Below are 23,635 nucleotides of genomic sequence, written 5' to 3' on the forward strand. Positions count from 1 at the left end.
ATTTAAATATTGTATAAATTTGAGAAATGGATAGGAAGTTCTAGAGGTTTCCTTTGAAGGGTACTGTCTAAAATATCTAGGCTTCTTGTAGCCAATACATGTACATTAGATGTCTCCCCTTTCATCTGCAGGTACAGTGAGATTTCCAGAGGCAGTGAAAAGACCACTGAATATCAAAGTTCCTTTGAGGAAGCCTCTAACAAGTATTATCAAGTATCTTGGTGAGTGCAGAAGTTGCTGCTTATTTTGAATTCTGTTTTAGAAATTCAAACAGAAGTATCACCAAGTCTTATCTAATTTGAATGATAATGCAAATACCATCAAAGAAACTAAAGGTTATTTAAATTAAAACCTGATGGATTGTTCTCAGGTATGCAATTATGAAAATAATTTAGCATGCAAGACCATTTTGGATTTTAGAAGATTTTTTTTAAGCATATTTTCATTTTCACAAGTTTCAGCATTCCACTGCTGTGGTTTGGGATAGTTTTGCACTTTTGTTGAAAGGTCATTAACTACTGCCCTCCCCTGAACCCCTGTCCCCACCACCAGGCAAAGCAACCATTTAGAACATTTTAATATATTGGTATAATTGATAAATTAGTGAAACAGTTATTACCACTCCATTAGTAGTCGGGATATTTCTACAATCTACTGTAAATGAATGGATAAATAGATATCTGTTTGATAATGATCTGCATGGGCATATCAGCATGGATTTCTGAACAGGAAATAGTGTTCGATGAATGTGTTAGAATTTTTTGACCAATGAAATTGATAAAGAAGAGCCAATGGATGTAGTATATTCAGATTTACAGACGGATTTTGATAAAGTCTTCCACAGGAGGCTGGTTAGAAAGGTTCAGGTGAGTGGATTAAGACATAATGTACTGACATGGATTAATGATGGGTTAAAAGACAGAAAATTGTTTCATTTTCACATTGGCAGGCTGTGACTAGTAGGGTACTGCAAGGATGAGTGCTTGAGCCCCAGGTGTTCACTATCAATGAATTGGAGGTGTGAACCAAATGTAATTTTTCCAAAATTGCAGATGATATAAAGCTAAGTGGATGGGCTAAAGCATGTCAGATGGAGTATAATGCGGAAAAAATGTGAAGTTATCCTCTTTGGCAGGAGAAACGGTTACACAGAGTATTTCTTAATTGGCAAGAGGTAGAAGGTGTAGATTTACAAAGGGACCTAGATGTCCTTGTTCATAAGTCACTGAAGGCTGACGTGCAGGTCCTGCAAGCTATTAGGAAGGCTAACAAAACTTGGCCTTTAATGCAAGAGGATTTGAGTACAGTAGTAGTGAAGTCTTGCTTCGTTTGTATAAGAGCTTGGTTAGATTGCATTTGGAGTACTGTGCACAGTTTTGGTCTCCTTATTTAAGAAAAGATTCACTAGACTGATCACTTGGTTGGGGAGACTGCCCTACAAAAGTAAGATTAGGCAAACTGAGCCTGTATTTCCTGAGTTTTGAAGAATAAGAGGTGATCTCACTGAAAGCTACAAAATAACTTAAAGGGACAGACAGAATTCATGCAGATTAATGTGTTGTTCCTCGTTGGTACATCTAATTTCAGGGAGCTTAATTTAGAAATTATTTTACCGGAGGTTTGTGAACCTTTGGAATTCTCTACCATAGAGGACTGTGGAGGCTCAGTCTTTGACATCAAATTAGAGATTGATAGATTGATTGATAGACCAGTGTGTACAAAATTATGGGGATGGGTGAGAAAACCCATGATTGTATAGAATGGCAGGGCAGGCTGGATGGCCTACTCCTGTTCCCATGTTCATGTAATACAACATCATAATTTGCAGGAAATTGACCTCGGGATAAACTGTAATAAAACATGACAAGAACCCAAACAGTTAAAAATAACAAGACCAGCTATCCTGGATTATATTCTGGAATATTACTGATTCATTGATTATTGAAGTATTCCTTTTCAAATCAAGGCTATTTATTTATTATTTGCTCTCCATTTGTCAGAGATTTCATTATATACTGTAAGTATGTTCAAAATGTATTCCCTTGAGAAGGTACAAAAACAGGAAATATGTTTTTAGGCAACATACATTTGAGAGATTGTGAAGAAAATTAGCTGTATTTCTTAGAATTAGATATGACAAGTGGTCAAATTGAAGTTTTCAAGTTTAAAAAAGAAGAAATTCGGAGAGCATCCTAACTGCCAGCAGTGATCTTAAGTTTATGGGGACAGAGTGAGAGGTGCTGGCCAGGAATGTGATGGAATTGGCATATAGGGGAAACAATGACATGGATCAAAGCTTTGGCAGCACATGAATTGAGGCAGCGGCCAAAATAAAGCTGTCTTATTGATTGCACAGATATGTATGTGCTTAGTTTGCCCTGGGGCCAGACGTGCCACCAAGGTTGCAAACAATCTGATTCAGCCTCAAATGGTTCCGAGGAGAGTGTTGCTGTTGGTTGCTTAGATTTGTAGTGGGGACTGAAAAGATGGTTCTGTTCTGAGCAACATTTAACTGAATTCTGCTCATCCAATATTGGATCTAGTTCTGAGACAATGGAGGAGTTGAGAGAGGCAGTAGTGAGGTAGACCTTTGTTTCAACATACCTGTGAAAACATACTGTGGTCCTGATTTGTATGGCCTTCTGCTTTCGTATCTGAAGGCTGGGGGAATAGGGTCCACAAAATAAAACAACGGCCTTTCCTCTGACTGCCCACCCTTGTGTCTCCCATATTATGGTAGTTGGTGATGGTGTCAGGCAGACTGCCGACCTTGAGGCCATTAAGTAACTATCTAAAGACCTTATTCTATCTCTGCCCTTCTGTGTGGTATGGAAAACTGAAGGCTAGACAGACAGCCTGGCAGTGTGCAGCCGGCAGTGGAGTTAACCCTTCTATCCCCCGCCTCGTGAAATTCTTCCCCCCCCCCCCCCGACCTTCACCCACCAACAACCCCAAATTCACTGGTATCTGCCAGTCAAGCCTGCCCAAAATCCTAGACTTACTGTTAAGTCTCGTCTTCATCAGTTTTCTTTTGTGTTTTCTTCTTTGCTCAATCCTGGCACTGCTAGGATTACAGGTTTGCTGGGTAAAACATTCCCCTCCCAGATGTGGCAGATATTTCATCTGAAACATTGAAGGCTGCTGTCTACATTATATAGCTAATATAGCTGTGGAGAAACCGCCAAATGTTAGGTTGAGGGATGGTGGGCAGTACAACACCTGTAATTCCAGCTCTAGGTTTTCAAAGTATGTCACCAAAGTGCAGGATATAGATAAGTGGTAGATGTGAGAAGGGGATGTATTGATTCTTTTTGGACACTGGTGTCAGACATGTGGCTGCAGGAAAGACAACCATTGCAGATGATCTTTTGATGACTACCAGATAGATAAGAATATAACTGAATTAAATGTTGAGTAGTGAAAGTTGAGTATTCTAACTTGCACAGTAGTGCTACCAACTGAGCCAAGTTGATCCTTAAGTGGATGTTGGAACAAAAAAATGAGTTTTGCTTCCTTAGGGAGATTGTAGAAAAGTTGTAGGTGTTAAGAGAAAGAATGAAACGGTCATAAATTGCTTTGCCCTATGTAGGTACTTCAGAACTGGTAAGGTTGCTGGTTGACCTGTGGTGTGGCTGAGAGAGTTTATGTGAAGGCTGATATTAAATAAGATTAGAATTACAAAAATGTCAGAGGAATTGGGATATATACTCCCCATAACTCTCGATAGATGAGAGAACATGTCCTAACACAACTTGCATGCTATTAATTTTTGATCCATTTTTTTTAACATTGAAAACACTCTTGTTTAATGATGACTGTTGCAAACAAGAGTTTGCTTTGACCTAATGTGATATGAATTTAGATTAGATAAATTCTACTAAATTTTATGTCCTTGAAGCATTGTGACTATAAAAAATAAATAAATGGATTTTTGTTCTGTAGACTACCGTACAATAGAGAATAAGCCGCGTCACCTTAGAGCATATAATGATATTATGTAATGAAAACCAGTTTTGTTGTATGCAATTTGTGCTGTAAGCCAGCATTCTGTGAAATTGTGATATCTAAAGTTTTGTTGCATTTGATTACCTCAAAATATCAGTTACATCTGAGTTTGCCTAACAGTAGGAATGGGACCAATACAAGGGTTTCAAAGGTAGACAAATAGGAGGCTGGAACAACACAGCAAGCCAGGCAGTATCTGAAGGAAAGGAGAAGTCAGCGTTTTGGGTGTTATACTTCAGGACTAGATGTGGGGGTAGGGGAAGCTGCAGATAAAGGTGTGGGGGAGAAGGGGGGTAGTGGAATGGTGCTGATAGTAGTAGGTAACACCTGGTAGGTCGATGGGAGGGATGAATTCAGTTGGCAGCTGGAAGGGAGGGTCAGTAGGAAGAATGGAGGAGAGGAAGCCGGGCTGGAAAGGGAGCCAGGAGATGGGTGGGAAGGTTATTTGAAATTGGAGAGCTCAATTTTGAATCCTCCAGCCTGTAGGGTGCCCAGGCAGAAGATAAAGTGTTGTTCCTCAAATTTACATTCTGAATTGCGACACTGGAGGAGGCTGAGGACGGATGTGTCGGAAGAGGAGTTGGGGGGGCGGGTGGGGGAGAGTTGAAATGGGCGGTGACTGGGAGGTTAGGCTGGCCATTACGAGCCAGGTGAAGCTGCTTGGCCAAACAGTCACCTAGTCTACGTTTGGTCTCACTGTAGGGAAGACCACATCAGGACCACTGGATGCAGTGGACTAGGTTGGAGGAGATGCAGGTGAAGCTCTGTCTCACCTGGAAGGACTGTTTAGGGCCCTGAATGGAGGTGAGGGAGGTGGTGTATGGGCAGGTGTTGCATCTTTTATGGTTACGGGGGAAGGTAACGTGGGGGTTGGAGTGGTTGGTGGGGAGTGTGGCGCAAACTAGGGGGGGGCAAAGGGAATGGTCCTTTCAGAAGGCAAAGAGGAGTGGGGAGTGGAAGATGTTCTGGGTGGTGGGGTCTAATTGGAGTTAGCACAAGTGTTTGAGGGTGAAACGTTGGATGCAGAGGCTGGTGGGGTGGAAAGTGAGGACAAGGGGGACCCTATCTTTATTAAGTTTGTAGCGGGGTGGTGTTGTGGTTTAGAGCTGTGGAGTGGGGAATGGAGGAGGTGCGGTGGAGGGCTGTCTGGATGACAGAAGAGGGGGAAAAGAACATTGTTTGAAAAAGGAGGACATCTGAGATGCTTGGGAGTGGAATGTCTCCTTGTAAGAGCAGATGCGACGGAGACAGAGGAATTGGGAAAACGGGATAGAGTTTTTGCAGGATGCAAGATGGGAGGAAGTGCAGTCTAGGTAGCTATGGGAGTCTGTGGATTTACAGTAAATGTCAGTCTGTAAACTGTCGCTAGAACTGGAAACAGAGAGGTCATAAAGGGGAGGGAGGTGTATGAGATAGACCAAGTGAATTTGAGGACGGGGTGGAAGTTGTTGGCGAAGTCGATGAACTGCTCCTGTTCAGCCTGGGTGCAGGATGAGCACCAATGCAGTCATTGATGTAATGGTGGAAGAGTTGGGGAACAGTACCGGTGTATGTACTGAAGAGGGACTATTCAACATTACCGACAAAACGACAGGTGTAGCTGGGGCCGATGTGAGTGTCCAGGCAACCCCCTGGATTTGGAGATAGTGGGAAGAATTGAAGGAAAAGTTATCGAGGGTGATGACTAGTTCAGCAAGGCAGAGGAGAGTATTGGTGGGGAGGTCTGGATTGAATGGAGAGGAAAAAACTGAGGGCCTACAGGCCGTCCTTGTGTGGTATGGATGTGTATAGGGATTGAACGTCCATAGTAAAGATGAAGTGCTGGTGGCCAGAGAACTGGAAGTTTCTGAAGAGATGGAGGGCGTGGTTTGTGTCCCAGAGGTAGGTGGGGAGTGCCTGGACCAAGGGGGAAGAGAATAGAGTCGAAAGTTAGTTTAAGAGTCACTGAAAAGGAATTGACAAAGTTGATAAGCGTTGTAACTGAAAGATAGTATGTGAGAGAGCAGAGATCATGTTAGGCAGGGCTGGTGTTAGCTGTGCTACGAAAGGCAAATGCACTGCATATGTTCTGTGCAGTTGAGGTTCACGGAAGTCATAGAGCAGTTGAATAGCTTTGCATAGTGGGGTGCTCAGGGAAGCCCGAGGGGCTGTGAGAGGCTTGAATGAAGCCGGTGCACGCTAAGCAGTTCAGTGCAGCAGATAGTCTTGGGTGAAGGCTGATGAACAGTATTTGTTTGGTGTAACTGTGCCAGTTTAGAACTCAGATAACAAAACCCAGGACACTATTGGCTCGATGAAGCTCACTATATGCACTGTGTGCAGTTTTGAAGAATGCAGGGGAGTATCATCCCAGGAGTGGAGCTTGAAAGTTAGCAGTTATTGAGGCAGTCCATGATTGTGCATGATTTTATATTTCTTGCGTTCTTATGGAAACCACATAGGACACTTCTTCTGTGTCATTAAAACCTTGCAACGGTAACCAAGTAACCAATTAATTAATGAATAATGTCAAAATTTTTTTTACTTGTCTGCTCTTTCTTCCACTTGTCTTGATTATCTAATTGCCTGTTAACCTTTTGTCAATATGCAGAAGTGCATCCTGCTGTAAAGCCAGAGGTATTCAGACGAGTGTCAAGCCTCACTTCAGGGAACTTCAGTCAATCATCAAAGCGACTATTTGCAATTCAAAACCATGGTTCTCCAACAATTCTAGGAAACCAAAGTTACAGCCTGCACAACGGTGTGCATGGTTAGTTTAACAGTCAAGTTTAAGTGTGTAATAATTGCTAATATTATGTTCAGTGCCTTACTTATTTAATTTCTATAGAGCCCCATTGTCACAACTTTTGTGTTTTTTAGTAGGGAGGATTATATGTTTTATGTTATGCAGTTTTACATTGCGTAGACCTGTGTCAGGAGGTATGTAATAGGGTTCAAAATTAGTAGAGGGTTAACTCAAAAGACTGGTAATTTGACTGTCAGTCAAACCTAAGGTTTGTACTTGCCATTGTGATTTCAGTGCTTTATTTATTGGGCATCATTTTTTCTGTAGCTTAGAATAATCGAAAATATTTTCTTGCTATGGTTCAAGAGTTTCATGTAATATTGCAATTATGGAAATTAGTCTGCTGGATTACTTTTGAGTCTCAGTCTTTAGCAAATAAGTTCAGCTATTGGCCTTTTATACTATACTTTTCATGAAAATTCAATTGAGTATTGTGCTGAATAGTGGAAGATCTTCCCATTAAAGCATACAGAGTAATTTGAATGCCCTGAAAGTCACCTTGTACAAACTGGTTTTATAGAAAAATTAAGGTTGACTGCTTTGATAAGTTATATAGTACAAATTGCTCATTTTTCAGGCACTTGGGGTAGATTGTATCAACCCAACAGCGAGACAGTTAACTTAAGCTTTCCTTGGAAGTCTACTCAGCTGCACACTTTACAAAATAAGGGCCTCACATTCAAGGTGGAGATGAGGAGGAATTTCTTCTTTTAAATATCTTTGGAATCTTCCACAGTGGAGACCGGATCATTGAATATATTCAAAGCTGAATTGGATTGATTTTATGAACTACAAAGGAGTTGAGGATTTTCTTTCGGAGGGGAGTCGGTAGGGGTGCAAGCAGGAAAGTGGAGTCGAGCCGCAGTCAGGTGGAGCAGGCTCATTTGGCCAGTTGTCCTACTACTTGCTCCTATTTGTTATGATCTTATACAGACCAATGTGGAGTAACATGATAACATTGCAATCCTTCAAACAAAGTGCATTGCATATAATAGAACCCATTAAAGGAAGCTGGCTGATTGGATGTAAAATAATAGGTCAGCTGAAAAATTAGTGACAGAAGCAGATAGATTAGAAAAAGATGACTTGGTGACATCTGTATTGGTTAGGTGTAATAGATGATAAAGACAAAACTGACTGACAGTGCAGTAAAGGCCAGATATTAGCGAATTTAAGGGTACAAGCGTCTTTAAAAGAAAAGGTGCACTTCTAGACTTATTAGAATCCCTACAGTGTGGAAACAGGCCCTTCGGCCCAACAAGTCCACACTGACACTCAGAACATCCCACCCAGACCCATCCCCCTAATCTACACATCCCTGAACACTACGGGCAATTTAGCATGGCCAATCCACCTAACCTGCACGTTTTTGGACTGTGGGAGGAAACCGGAGCACCTGGAGGGAACCCACGCAGACACGGGGAGAATGTGCAAACTTCACACAGACAGACGCCCGAGGGTGGAATTGAATCCAGATCCCTAGCGCTGTGAGGCAGCAGTGCTAACCACTGAGCCACTGTGCCACCCCAAACTACTGTAATACAGTTAAACTACTGTAGTTTGCATGGGAAACGATGGGTATATCTGGCTAATTGACTCTGACAGACTCCCAAGTATATTTGTTCAAGTCCATCCAAGGTTTCCATAAAGTACGTTCTGAAGTTGGAAAAAAGGATAGCATCAGATTTTTCATAGTCATACAGCATAGAAGCAGGTCCATCGACCTACTGTCTATGCTGACCAACAAACGCCAAACTATTCCCATTTACCTGCACTGGCTCCATAGCCATCTGATATTTTAAGTCCTTCTTAAATGTTGCAAGAAAACCTGCCTCCACCACCCTCTCAAACAGCAAGTTCCATACTTCTGCCACCCTCTGAGTGAAAACGTTTTTCTTCAGATCACCTCACGATCTACCTTTAATATGCCTCGTGTAATTTTGTATACCTCTATTTTAACCCTTCAGCTTGCTTCTGCTCCAGCGTGTCCAGTCTGTCCCCATAACTGAAACTTTCCATCCCAGGCAACATCCTGGTAAATCTGATATAACAAGGTGTAGAGCTGGATGAATACAGCAGGCCAAGCAGCATCAGAGGAGCCGGAAAGCTGACGTTTCGGGTCTAGACCCTTCCAAAACTAGAGGGCATAGGCTTAAAGTGAGAGGGGGAAGATTTAAAATGGACCTGAGGGGTAACCTTTTCACACAGAGGGTGGTGCATGCATGGAGCGAGCTGCCAGACAAAGTGGTGGAGGCGACTACAATTACAACATTGAAAAGGATCTGGATGGGTACATGAATAGGAAGGGTTCTGAGGGATATGGGCCAAATACTGGCAAATGGGACTAGATCAGTTTAGGATATCTGATCGGCATAGACATGTTGGACCGAAGGGTTAGTTTCAGTGCTGTATAACTCTATGACTTTATACTGTTAAAGTACATAACAAATACCATTGATCCCTGTGGTACATCGCTAGTCATAGGCTTCCAATCACAGAAACAACCCTCCACCATCACCGTTTGCCTCCTGTTTGCAAGCCAGTTTTGGATCCAGTTTGCCATCTTGCCTTGGATCCCACAGACTCTTATCTTCTGGACCATGTGGCATCTTGTCAAAGGTGTGACTGAAGTCCATATAAACCACATCAACTGCACTACCCTCATCAGTATATTTAGTCACCTTTCCAAAAAAAACAAATTAGTCAGACAGGATCTCCCTCCAATCAATCCATGCTGACTATCCCTAAACAACCCCTGCCTTTCCAAGTGTTGATTCATCTTGTCACTCAGAATTTTTTTCGATCATTTCCCTACCACTGGCGTCAGAATAACTGGTCTGTGGTTATTTGGCCTACCCCTGCTGCCCTTCTTGAACAAAGGGACCACATTAGCAATCCTCCAGTCATCCAGCACTTTACCTGTGGCCAGCCAAATATTAAATATCTCTGTCAGGGCCCCAGCAATCTCCTCCCTTGCCTCCCATAGCAGTCTGAAATACATCTCATTAGGCCCTGGAGATTTATACAACTTTATGCCCGTCAAAGCATCCAATACTTCTTCCTTATTAATCTTTACCTGCTTTAGAACCTTGCCATCCCAACCAAAATCTTCAGCTATATTGCCCTTTCATCTGTGAATACAGATTAGAAATATTAACTTGAAACATCACCCATGTTCTCTGGCTCCAGGCACAAATTGTCCCTTTGGTCTCTAATAGACCGCACTCTTTCCCTGGTCACCCTCTTACTGTTAGTGTTCTTATAAAATGCCTTCGGGTTGTCCTTAATGCTATGTGCCAAAGACATTTTGTGGCCCCTCCTAATTAGTTTTTTTTTTAAGCACACCCCCATACACACTGTGCTCTTGAAGGGCCTCCCCTGTTTTAATGCTCGTTACCTAACATATGCTTCCTTGCTTTTCTTTATCAATCTCTCAATATTCCTTGATATCCAAAGTTCCCTGAACTAGCTGACATTCCCTTCACTCTTAGAGGAACATGCTGCCTGTGAACTCTCACTAAACTACTTTTAAAAGATGCCAACTTTCTGAATGTAAACTTACCTGCAAGTCGCTGTTCTCTGTCTGTGCTTGCCAGATTCTGTCTAATGAGATTGAAATTGGCCTTCCCCCAGTTTAGACTCTTAACACCTGCACTATCCTTATCCCTTTGTATGATGACTTTGAAACTGTTTGAAACAACTTCAACTGATGAAGGAACAATGCTCCAAAAATTTTATGATTTCAAATAAACCTGTTGGACTATAACGTGGTGCCATGTGACTCCTGACCTTGTCCACCCCACTCAACACTGGCAACTCCACATCATGACTTTGAAACAGAGTTATGGTCACTACAGGTATTGCTGCGAGAACACTTGTTTTGTTAATGCAAGTTGGCTGTAACACGATTGATGAATAGTTGGCGCTGTTTGGATAACATAAACTTTCTACTGTACAGGTATAGCGATTTTCTATAGCAATTTCCCCATAACGCAATTTTCTATAGCGTGCGGTCACACAAGAATGCAACTATCACGTTATTGGAGAAATACATCTTCTCCAAAATAATTGCCCACTGACACTTCAACCACTTGACTGGCTTCATTCCATAATATTAGGTCTAGCACTGCCCTATCTCTAGTAAGACATTCTGCGTACTGGTACAAAAATCTTTCCTGGATGCACTTTAAAAATTCCGCTCCATCTGAACTTTTCACACTAAGGCGAGCCCTTAACTTAATGTTACCAAAGTTGAAATCTCCAACTATAACCCTGTTTCTCTCACACCTTCCTGTGATTTACCTACATATCTACTCCTCTATTTCTATCTGACTGTTAGGAAGCCAGTAGTATAATCCCAGCAAAGTGATCGCCCCTTTTTTTTTGTTTCTAAGCTCTACCCAGATGGCCTCATTTTGAAATCCTTCTAAAACATCCTCCCACGTTACTGCAGTGATTGTCTCCATTATCAATAATAAAATGCTCCCACTTCTCACACTTCTCTCCCCATCACGCCTGAAGCCTCTATGTACTGGAATGTTGAGCTGCTAGTCCCACCCTTCATTCAATCATATCTGTGATTGCATCAGTACCATCTTCCCATGTGCTGATCAATGCACCAAGTTCATCCGCCTTACCATTCAAGCCCACTGCATTAAAGTAGATACAGTTTAGCTTTCTGGACCTTCCATGTGCCCATGTCTTCTCTGCCTGCTGGACTGTCTTGGTATTCCTTCTACATCTGACTGAACCTTGCTTCCAACATCTATTCCTTGGCCATCCCCTTGCCAAATTAGTTTAAAACCTCCCTAACAGCACGTGTAATTACTTTTAAAAAGTTTGTTTGTAATTTCAAGGTCAGAGTATCACATGCTGGAAAGTCCTGGTGAAGTGCCTAAGTGGACCTCACTTCCGTCATAGAATTGATCACTATCTGTTTTCACCAGATGTAGAAGCCTCTCTCCTCATATAAGGATCCCATAGTCCAACCCTTTTTTTTGTCAATGAGTGTGCTTAGAGTGGTTGGAGGCCCATTCCCCACCAAGACGTATGGAAACTGGAGTGTGAGACTAGATCTTGACTGAACTTACACAAGACTGGGCTGAGATTTGCAGCACCACTGTTTTATAAACTCTTTACTAGATCTGTGTTGTAGCTACGTTCTACTGAAAACTGCAAAGTGCACACGTGGCTACAGTTTGCCTGAAAATCATATGTAATCAGATAATTGATTTTATTCATAGTCATTTTTAAGGTTGCAGGTTCAATTCTTGGCCTGTGCTAATTTAATCAACCTCAGCTAGAACATCGGGGGCCGCTAGAATTCATTCTTGTTTGTGGCAAATCAAAATTGGGAGCTCGATTAGAAGACTTTTGGGTAGCTGTGTATTGAAGCAAGTCCATGACTGCAAATTAATTTTATACATACATTGCCATAAGTGCAATGAGCAGCTTCTATTTTAGAAATACTTTCTTGCTGGGAGTAAAGACTTATGATTATTTGGAGTTTGCAGTTGTTATATAAAATGAGCAGCTTTGTGATGAAGTGTGTATGCTGCAACTAACACTAAATACCTTCCATAACTTCATTTCCATTTAGGAAATATGAAGAAACGACTTTTGATGTCCTATAGGGGTAAGATGTAATAATATATACTTAAGGCCTGTGTTAATATTGTACAGATGCAAAATTGTTTTCAAATGGGAAAATGTCATTTTAGATGCACTTAATTTGCCTTTTTAAGAAATATTACCATTTCACCTATTTAGTGTTGCATGTCTCATTCTGTAGGTGGTACATGGGTCATTGATGAAGTGGCTTAGACTAGCCTCCTTTTGTAACATGGATATTCTTAACATCTAGACCCTTTGCTACATTGTCCTTTCAAATTTAAAGCAATATTCTTAAATGTGTTGCAAAGAGAGAATATTGAATGCAAAATAAAACATTTTTATGCAGTTGAGCAACACATTTTGTCTCAATTTCAAGCTTTAAACTTTGTTAAATTTGAGAATTGAAGGTGCAGCTATTCCTGTAACCTACTTAACATTTAGCTGTTTACTAACTTTTGAGTTTGCATCCAACATTATGCAATTGTGCTCCATATTTAAAATTTCACCTTTTCAAGAGAAATTGGTTTTGGCATTGCAAAATGTCACTCATATAACTAGTTGTACGACTAAGGTTATCAATGAATATAGTTCCAAAAAATAAATTTTAAGGAATCATCCCACAAAAATCTTAATCACAAGCCTATACATCTCATAGTAACAGTTCTTCCCTGTTTTCGTACTGAGTACCTCACATAAATGTTATGTCAGTTAAGTATTGAGGATGAAGGAGATCTTTATTATTCACTTCATGCTATGTTGTTCATGAGTTGTGTTAGTCCTTTGGCATAAAGTTAAGTAGAGCATAATCTATATCAGTATCATTACGTTGCCTATAGGAAGAGCCCTTAATCAGTAGGGTAACCAAACTGGAGTCAATACTTTGACCAAATTAAAGTTGAAATGTAGGGCTACAGACAGGTAACTAAATTCCTGATCCAAAATTAATACCATCATAACAAACCCTAAGACTTGCATTTCGGTACTGGGTTATCATGATGCTTTATTTTAGAAATTGCTGTTGATGTGACACAGTGCTAAACTGATCTCATTCAGTTTGATGGAAATTAAAGTTAGCCTCTGTGCCTCTGATTTTACAACAAAAACAGAAGTTGCTGGAAGCTCAGCAGGGCTGGCAGCACCTGTGAAGAAAAAAGAATAGAGTTAACATCTTGGGTCCGGTGACCCTTCCACAGAACGGGTCTCTGATTTTGGGATAGGGAAAATTCAGTATGGCTTGTCATCTCTGACTCATCCTGATATTTTGTGTTTGTTAAGTAAAGGCAGTATGCTCTGATACCCCAGTAGATTCACAGAGGTATACAGCATGAAAACAGACCCTTCAGCCCAACTCATCCATGCCGACCAGGTTTCCTAAACTGAAATTGTCCCATTTGCCTGCATTTGGAGTTCCCTCTAAACATTAGAGGTTTGGCTGGGGGGACTGCGAAGGACTGGGGGGGAGCGGGGACTGCGATAACAGTCTTGGTGAGTTTTTTGCTAAAAGTGCTTGCAAAATGTTACTGCTCCGTTTTTATTTGTATCCAGTGGTGGAGTTGCTATTAATTCAAATTAACCAAAATGCTTTGATTTTAGTAATAGCTGGCCCATTATATCCGATTCATTTAATAAGCATTATGCCATCATTAGTACTTTAGTGTAGATGCAATCAAGCATTGATAATCTCCATTATACTTTGTGTTACAGTTCAGTATGGCAGTTACTGCTATTTTTTTAAAAAATGATCAAACACTGAGCAAAAAATCCAACCGTTAGATGATAATATTAATTAGGATTAAATATAATGCACTGATTTTGAAGCTGTATTCTTACCTCGATTCACTTGGAAGTTTATTAATCATTTAAGTTTCACCCATGTAGTCTCAGTTATCATCAGAATTCCTTTGTGAAATCATTGCCTTCCATTCACTTCAAACCTCTTCTATTTTGTATTCATCGGTAATTGGGTATTGCACTTTGGTTTGAAAATAATGTTGATTAGGTTCTATAATAATCTAAAATTAATCCCACTGCTTGGAATTAATCAACCTAAATGTAGATTGAATCCAGCAGTTCAAGATTTATTTTGTTCAAATTATAATAACGTTAGAATGAAGGGGATTTAAATCCTGCAGTTGGTACATAGATTATTGTTAATTACTTGTACTCACAAATGGGTCTGGACTTCATTTTGTTTTGTAGATAATGGTAGCAGTTCACGGTTGATCAAAAGAAAATGACTTCTGTGTGTTTGTTCCTATTTCTATCTTGTACATGTTTATGCAAAAAAATTAGAGTATGTTGATTTCTTTTAAAATGAAGTTGAAAGTAATACTTCAATATTTAATCATCTGTACCTTTAAATCTATTATTTTTCTTTGTGGTATACCAGAGTCAATCAGCATTTTGCTTTCCATTTACTTTTGGTTTTACGGATTTGTAATTGTTTAATTAACCTTGAACGGATTTTTGCTTTAATTATAATATAGCCGATCTCATATGAATGACAAACTACAGAGTATTATCAAATGATGTGACTAAAACTTCCTTTAACCTGCTAATCAAATTTTTCAGATGTTACAAGTCATGCACAAGGAATGGTAAGTGAATTTTGTTGGATATTTATCGCAAACTGTATGTTTAAGTCCTTGGTTATTCTGATTTATTTAATTTTGTTCAATGTATCAAAAATGTTAAGTTTATACAATAAGCAACCAGAACAGTTCTTGACCGACACCTTTAGCTGAGAAGCATCCGTTGAATTGTAGGATAATCACCTTTCCAGTGGTATCCTACTTTCTTTCTTTGATTTGGAGCAAATATCAAATCCCAGTATTGCTTCTGGTGTTTGCCCAGTCATTAGTAGATTAAGTTCATCTAATTTTAAGCTGCATATCTAGCATGGCCATCTCATATTTTGAAAATGTTGAATGCCAAGATATTGGTTGAAAAGTTATCAGTTAAATATCCAATTAAGTAAATGAATAAATCAGAAACAATAAGATGCAGTCCATTAGTAACAACAGGAATGAACAAGCATCAGAAAGCTACCAAATCAGTAATTGCTGAGCTTGCTCGAGCTGTCCAAATCCAGATAACCAGGCAGTGAAGGTCAGGTGGAGCCTTGTATATACAGACTTACAAACATTTATTTGCAAAGGCACACATCACAAATATCACCCCGAAACCCAACATCCATGGTTTCTGTCTACTCCGATATGTAGAAGCACAAGTGAATCTCAAGTTATTACCCACAAACTGAATGTAATTAAATTGTCAATCAATATACGTTTAACACCTACAAGTATCTATCAAGTCATTGAAATGTCATGCATTGGTTTGATGCACGATCCTGACAATTTCAGCTCTAAAAATAGCATTTCAAATATATACGATTAAGAAAAACATTGAATAAATTTTATAGTTCTACAATTACTGGTAACGTACTGTAAGTCCAAGTATGATGATCAGTTTCTGAATACCTCTGTGGCTTCTGTGTCCATCCCTCTTTGTCTCTTTGGATATTTGCTGTTTTCCCAGTTGCTTTTGCCTTTCCTCCATGTCATCATTTTCGAGCTTGAATGGGAAGACCAGCAGCATGCCATGTTTAAGAATTATGATTAAGAACACTCAGACAACAGTTTTTGCCCCCCACAAAGTCTATCTTCCAAATTACTTGTCAGCCAAACCACATCTAAAGTCCCCAAAAATATTGGCCGAACCACCCCACATGGCCTAGTGGGACTGATGGAGATTTTACTTTATTTGCTTGAGAATTCCTTTGATATGGCTACTAAACGCTCCTCCCACGTGTTTCTACTATGAACAAAAACAAAGTTGCTGGAAAACCTCAGCAGGTCTGGCAACATCTGTGAAGAAAAAAACAGAGTTAATGTTTCGGGTCCGGTGGTCCTTCCTCAGAACGGAAGGGTCACTGGACCCGAAATGTTAACTCTGTTCTTAAATTCGCAGATGCTGGCAGACCTGCTGAGCTTTTCCAGCAACTTTGTTTTTGCTCCTGATTTACAGCATGTGCAGTTCTTTCATTTTTTGTTTCTCCTGTGATATACTGGATGAAGACAGGAAGTTATGTTTGAGGCACATAAAGGGCCGCAGTTTGAGGAAGGGTCACTGATTCAGAAACAGGACTCCAATAATAAATAAGTGCAAACGATGACCATTGAGCGAGTCTAACAATTGCATCAACCAATTTGACAGAGCTTGCACCTCTGTTACATATCCAGCACATTACATTGCACTCATGATTTGGACTTCTTAGGTCCGTTCAAGATCCCATAAATTTGGAAGATGTATCACAATTCCTATCCTAAAATGTTTTTAACGTAACCTATGGAGTATTCTTAGATGGATGAAGTCCTTTCAAGCTCCACTTTAATAGGCATGCAAAAGTAACTATATTAGAGCCTGCTTTGTTCTTTGTTAAGTTTCAAAAGATATCAAAGAAAATGTAAAACTTACATTTCTCCAATTGATTATCTCAAGGAAATGTGATCCACAGGATTTTTTTTCAACCTCCTTGGATTTTGTGTCTCTTTTAGCACACAGCTATATCTCATTCCAATTAAAATTTAGATAAGTAGTCAACCAGAAGCAATAAGGAGCAATTTTATTACTTAAATCTTGAGGAAAATAACAAAGATGCAAGATCAAACACACAAGCATGGATACAAAGTTTAAAAGGGAATTGTGTCCAGTACAAAAAAAAAGATAAAAGAATATGATGTTTAAAGTCTTCACTGCGTTCTTGTATTTGATTTTAACCTGAGACCAGAGTTGGTTCCTAGATTTGTGACCGTCTTTAGTATTGTAAATATCTTCTGAGTTCTCGGTTTGAATTAAAGCGATTAATAAGGTGGTTAATAAGGCAAATGGGATGCTTGCCTTTATTAGCTGAAGTAGAGAGTTTAAGTGCAGGGAGGATGTGCTGGAACTGTATTAAATGTTGGTTAGGCCACAGCTAGTGCATTGTGTGCAGTTCTGGAAACTGTATTATAGGAGAGATGCGATTGCACAGGATAGGGCGCAGCGGAGATTTACCAGGATGTTGCTTGGGCTGAATTGCTCTATTAAAAAGAGAGATTGGATAGAGTTGGGGATGTTTTCCTTGCAGCAGATGATTCTGAGTGGGGATTTAATTGAGAAATATAAAATTATGAGGGGCATAGAAATGGTAGATAGGAAGGAACGTTTCTCCTTGGGATCAATGAGGGATCAATGATTAGGGGGCATTGATTTAAGGTGTGGGGCAGGAGGTTTGGAGAGTGTGAGGAATTTTTATTTTTAACCTAGTGTGTGTTGGAAATCTGGAACTTGCTGCTTGTAAGGATAGTAGAGGCAGAAATCCTCACAACATTTTAAAAAGTAGGTAGGTGTACACTTGTGTACCAAGGTGTTATGGACCAGACCAAACCCTGCTCCCCTGGAAAATGGAATTAGAATAATTTTCTGAATAAGAGTCTCGACCCGAAATGTCAGCTTTCCTGCTCCTCTGATGCTGTTTGGCCTGCTGTGCTCATCCAGCTCTACACCTTGTTATCTTAGAATAATTGAGTGCTTGTTTTGACCAGCTCAGGCTTGATGGCTGTTTTTCTGTGCTGTAGACTTCTAAGACAAATCAGTTTCCTGTTTTGCAAAACAATTCCTTGCAATCCCATACATTCCTGTAGTCTATGTACAGGTTCATTGCCTCCAAAATTGGATAATTGTAGGCATGTTTTCATTGATCTCCAAATTTTGATCTTTTCATAAAGATGTGAATTAAATGAGAATTGCAAGTTTCTTCACATCTGTCTGGTTTCAGTCCCATGTTAAAATAATGTTAATTTTAGTTCATACTGGTTCTGGTTTATCGATGGTTTTATGAAGTTTGATTCAGCCTGTGGTCAGCTGATTACTATGACCATCTTTAAGTAAGTGTTTCTTTTCTATTCCTGATATGATTTCAGTCCATGCAATGTTAAGATATTCAAACCAGATGATGGAAGTCAAATATTGATCACCTATGTTAATCAAAATCGAACAATAGCAAATTAACAAATTTAATTTGGTTTATTCCTTGTGATTTGTTTAGAGCATTGATTATTTCTCATACCTGCCTAATGGAAAAGTAATGTCGCCTGGAATCAAAGCTGCCCAGCCTGCACCCATTCCTGTAATCAAGAGACAACGGCCAAACTGGATTGATGCCCCTGATGATGGTTTTTTTGCGGTCACTGAGGAAACAAGGTGGGATATCTGATTAAGAAGTGGAACTTCAAATTTGTAAAAACATAATTGCAAAATTCCTACATCACATTTACTTGAAAATCAAAGAAATTTCACATGTTCTCCTGCTTAAGATATTTTTATAAAGCAAACGATTTAATTATTATAATTTTGCTGTTTTGGAATGTACACTATGCTTTTATAGGTGCTTTTATTAAGATATCTAATGTACTACAGAGTACCGATTAGAGCAGAATAATGCAGGTATGCAGTTTTAATAGATGCTGCCAGTTCATAATTGTTTACCTGTAACTGGAATCTGTTTATTTGTAATAAATAGTAATCCTTCTTAAGTACCAAACCCTGGTCCAGGCTTTCTGTCAACTTGGGTCTAAAAGACAGGTGATTTAGGAAATATTGAGTACTTTTATGAATTCTTTAACTTCTGTGATGACTTTAGGAGAAGCTCAATTGCGGTGTAACAGCAAACGTGTTCCTGGTGTATTGTGTTAGTGGTTCTCTCAGAATGATGGCCGCAGCCTTCCAAATTCCTGCCTGGTTTCTGTCGGCTCTCTGGAATATTGTCTGTTCTTAGCGATTTATTATTCTTAGACATGTATTAATTTGAGTTCTTTAAGCAGCATAAGATTTCTACCTCAGTGTGATCAGTCATTAATTTTGCTTTTGATTGTCTCTGAGCAGCGCTTCCAATTAACTAACTAAGCACAGTTTATGTTGAACCATTGTCACTGTTAGAAACTGCAGATTTTAAGTCTTTCTGCTTTTTACCTCTTTAGAGCTTGCATTGTGACTTGTAGCAAAAAGCTAATTTTATTTAAAGTGTTCAAATAGGATAACTCACACATGGGAAATTATGAATTGTTTTATAATCTTGATTATATATGTAAATACATAGGATTAATTTTTCTCGAGGTTGGTGAACATCAGTTAGATTGTAGGTATAGAAAATCAATTTGATATAAAAAAGACACAATTACCTTAAATGATGCAATTGCAATTAATCATCCTTAAATAATAGAAGCGTTCTTGTTGAATGCAATTTTACTGTTTAACCTTGCATTATTATTGTTTAATATGGTGCTGCATTTCTTCATAGCATTTTTTAAACCAATAATTTCAAAACTGATTTAGAAAATAATATTCTTTGAGCTTAGACCCCATATTGAAATCTTTGTCAGTTGACAATGAAGTCATCTCAATGTTGAGAAATATTTCCTTTACAGATAATAAATAGTTTTTTTTAAGGTGGCTGAAAGATACATTAGTGCTTTAGAAATGCTGTGTTGTGAAATGAAGAATTTAGTCAAATCTGTACAGTTCTCATTTTTAGATTCAAGTAATTAAGTTGTTTCCAACATCCAACAATAAAATTGGCGACGAACCCCACAACACTGCAATATAAGCATGTGAAGAAGAATTTTCTTAGGCCACTCTTAACTACATATCAGTGACTCAAATCAGTAAAACTGAGCTGAGTTTCCAAACAGTTTTTGACTAATTTCAGGTGAAAAATAGTGTACGATGCAAGGGGCTCAGCAGAATAATGTCAAAATACTCTTAAAAGGCGCATGTTTTTAATACTCTTTCAAACCCTTTTATCCCTTTCCTGTGCTCCATGAAATCTAGGAAATGGTAGTTCAGTGCTCATCAAATGTATAACCCATATTTTGGTACAGTTGAATTGACAACAGAGACCTTTGAAAATGATGACCGTGATACAAATCAATCGGTGAGAATAGGCAACAACATCTCCTCCAGGATAATCCTCAGCACTGACACCCTGCAAGGCTGCATAGTCATACTATACTCCCTATACAGTCATGACAGTATAGCCAAGTTTCATCCTAACTCCATTTACAAGTTTGACAATTTGATGCCGCCATTGTAGGCTAGATCTCAAACAATGGCAAGACAGAATACAGGAAAGAGATAGAGTACTTAGTGGCATGGTGTAAAGATAACAATCTCTCACTCAACATCAGCAAAATGAAAGAGCTGATCATTGACTTCTGGAAGCAAGGTCGAGGGCATGCCCCTGTCTACGTCAGTGGTGCTGAGGTGGAGGTGGTCAAGAGTGTCAAGTTCCTAGAATCACCAACTATCTGTCCTGGTCCACAACATTGATGCACCGGTCAAGAAAGTGCAACGTCGCCTCTACTTCCTCAGAAGTTTAAGGAAATTCATCATGTCCGTAAAGATGCTTACCAATTTTTATAGGCGCGCCATAGAAAGCGTTCTATCCAGGTGCATTACAGCTTGGTGTGGTAACTGTCCCCCCAGGACTGTAAGAAACTACAGAGAGTTGTGAATACAGCCCAGTCCATCACGCAATCCAACCTTCCATCCACTGACTCCATCTATACTTCTTGCTGCCTCAGAAAGGCAACCAACATAATCAAAGACCCCGCCAACATCAGTTATAATCTCTTTCAACCTCTTTCATCGGGCAGATAATATAAAAGCTGAAACACGAGTAACAACAGATTCAAGGACAGCTTCTTTCCCACTGTTATTAGACTTCTGAATGGACCTCTCAAATTTTAAATTCAAAGTTGACCTTGCTCTTTGTGCTCCTTTTCTGCAGCCGTAACATTGTATTCCTCACACTATTCTGTTAACCTATGAACTTTGTACGGTATGATCTGTTTGTACTGCACGCAAAGCAAAACTTTTCACTGTACCTTGGTACATGTGACAATAGTAAATCAAATCAAATCAGATATGGAGGTCCTACCCCATTTCTGAAAGATCAAATTTTTGGCACTTCAGGCCTAAAGGAGACTGTCTTTTGCAGAACAGACTCCAAGGAGCCAGAAAGCCTATTCCAGCTCCTAATGTTTATGATCGTATGTATGTTTCCGGCTGAGCGAAATGGGAGGAGTCTGAATTATGCAGTCAGAAGACTTGAATTCATCAGGGCAAGTTGAAATTTGTGCTGCATTTAAACAGGTCCCATTTTGGCCATTCCAAGGGTCTGAACTCACGATATGGAAGTCACAGATTTGTGGGCATAAATACTGTTGAGGGATTTCAGTGTCCTGATATAATTTTTTTTAAATCCCTGGTCCTTTAAACATGAACAGATGAGGGTAAAGCTGTCAGTTAGTGTTAAAAGGAAACAACTCCGCCAGACTGATAGTTTATCTGATGTAGGCTAGGAAGAAAACTATTACCATTTATTCCTACTTTTTTTTTTTAAGAAGTGTTCTTTATTGATTATTCCCAATTGCTAGTATTGCAACTAGGGTAATTGTGAATGTCGGCTGAGGTTATAAAACTACAAGGGTGCTCATCAGTGCTGAGTTCACATCTTAATTGACAGTTTGAAAAGGTTTTAAATAACTCCCTGTCTTTGATGTGGTTACTTAATGGATTTTATTTTTGAAACAATTCCATGAATGGGTGAGTTTGCAGTAGTATTAAGTGTTAGTAAGTAAAAACCTATTAGATTTTAGAAATCTTTCTCTATTTTTATCTATCTGATCCCTGAGATCTGCCCATTGTGCATACTGCTGAGTGGCTATGAAGGTAGAATGGGTGTGTGGTATTGTGTTGCATTGCCCTTGTGGGTGCATGCATTTGTGTGGGGCATAGGTTGGGATGATGGGGTCTTTGTAGTTATTAAGTAGTATTACGTGTGGGTGGGGGGTGAGTGTTTGTGTGTTGGTTATGGGCTAGGGAGCCTAAAAACTTCTAAAACAATTGGGATGAATTTCTAGGGAACTGCAGCGTTGTAGCCACCATCCTTCCAAACCCGGCTGCCTCCAGGGCAGCTTATGACCTATTTCTGGGAACCTGTGTACCTGGACTAAAAATTGAGTGTGACAGGACCCTTGAAACCAAAATAGGTCTGTGCTGTGTCTTAATAAAAACCAAAAGAACTGCAGATGGTGTAAATCAGGAACAAAAACAGAAGTTGCTGGAAAAGTTCAGCAGATCTGGCAGCATCTGTGAAGAAAATATCAGAGTTAACGTTCTGAGGAAGGGCCACTGGACCCGAAATGTTAACTCTGACTTTTTATTCACAGATGCTGCCAGACCTACTGAGCTTTTCCAGCAATTTCTGTTTTTGTTCCCGTGCTGTGGCTTGCTTTGTTGCACTGTCCATGTTCCAAACATACAGCTGTAATCCAAAAAAATGTAGCTCTGAAATATTTTGTGATTTAATGTGGACATTTTCAGTGTGTGATTGATTCCATGTAGAATCTTGGTTTCATTTACCTTTTACTTATAATTTTTGTTTTCTGTTGTTAACTATTCCTTATTTATTTAGATGTTTTAGGCCAGAAACTTTAACACATTAATGTTTAAAGTCTTCAGGGTATATTTTCTCTGAGCAAAGACAAAAATCGCTTGACCATTTGCTGATTTGTTTTTGTGAATTTTTGATAGTCTTATTTATGTAACAATCATACTGTGTATTAATTTTTCTAAATTAACAAATCTATTAAACAAAAGCTGGCACGTGAAATCAGAAAGGCCTGAACAGAACTGGTGTGGGAAATCAAACAATTACTGCAATACAATCTTCATATCTGAGAATTAAATTCAATATTTGGAGTAGTTCTGAGAGAGCTGTAGTCTGTGTCAAACCTCTCCTTTACTTGAACTGGATATTTGCAATGCTATTCACAAAGTAGAAACTGGAAAACACTACTACTTTCCCTGAGGCTGACTAGCCTCGTCTTGTACAGCATCAAAAAAAATTGCAGTAATAACCATAAAACTAAGATTTACATTTATATTGCATTATTCACATTGGAAGCAAAAATGAATCTCTTTCTCCAGCCTTGCAACCTTCAAAATCTACATTCCTCCAATTCTAGCCTCTTGCACAGTCCACATTTTAACTGCTGCTCCTTTGTCAACCATGCCTTCAGCTACCTACACTCTGATCTCTGAAATTCCCCCTTTAGCCACCTCCTCCATTAAAACGTTATTTATAAATTATCTGAGAGATAGTAGGAACTGCAGATGCTGGAGAATCTG

General features: G+C 39.4%; 1 protein-coding gene across 1 annotated transcript in view; it reads left to right on the forward strand.

The window, feature by feature from the left end:
- Positions 1-137: 137 nt before the first annotated feature.
- The window catches only part of LOC109921530 (metastasis-associated protein MTA1-like), a 43,649-nt gene continuing 20,151 nt past the window's right edge, over positions 138-23,635 (forward strand). The window contains exons 1-5 of the mRNA XM_020521581.2: positions 138-221; positions 6,596-6,754; positions 12,390-12,425; positions 14,975-15,000; positions 18,492-18,646. Of these exons, the coding sequence (XP_020377170.2) occupies positions 12,395-12,425; positions 14,975-15,000; positions 18,492-18,646 (212 nt within the window). The 5' untranslated portion in view covers positions 138-221; positions 6,596-6,754; positions 12,390-12,394. The remainder of the gene's footprint in view (positions 222-6,595; positions 6,755-12,389; positions 12,426-14,974; positions 15,001-18,491; positions 18,647-23,635) is intronic.

The sequence above is a fragment of the Rhincodon typus genome, chromosome 9 (assembly GCF_021869965.1).
Source record: "Rhincodon typus isolate 14 chromosome 9, sRhiTyp1.1, whole genome shotgun sequence".
NCBI lineage: Eukaryota > Metazoa > Chordata > Chondrichthyes > Orectolobiformes > Rhincodontidae > Rhincodon > Rhincodon typus.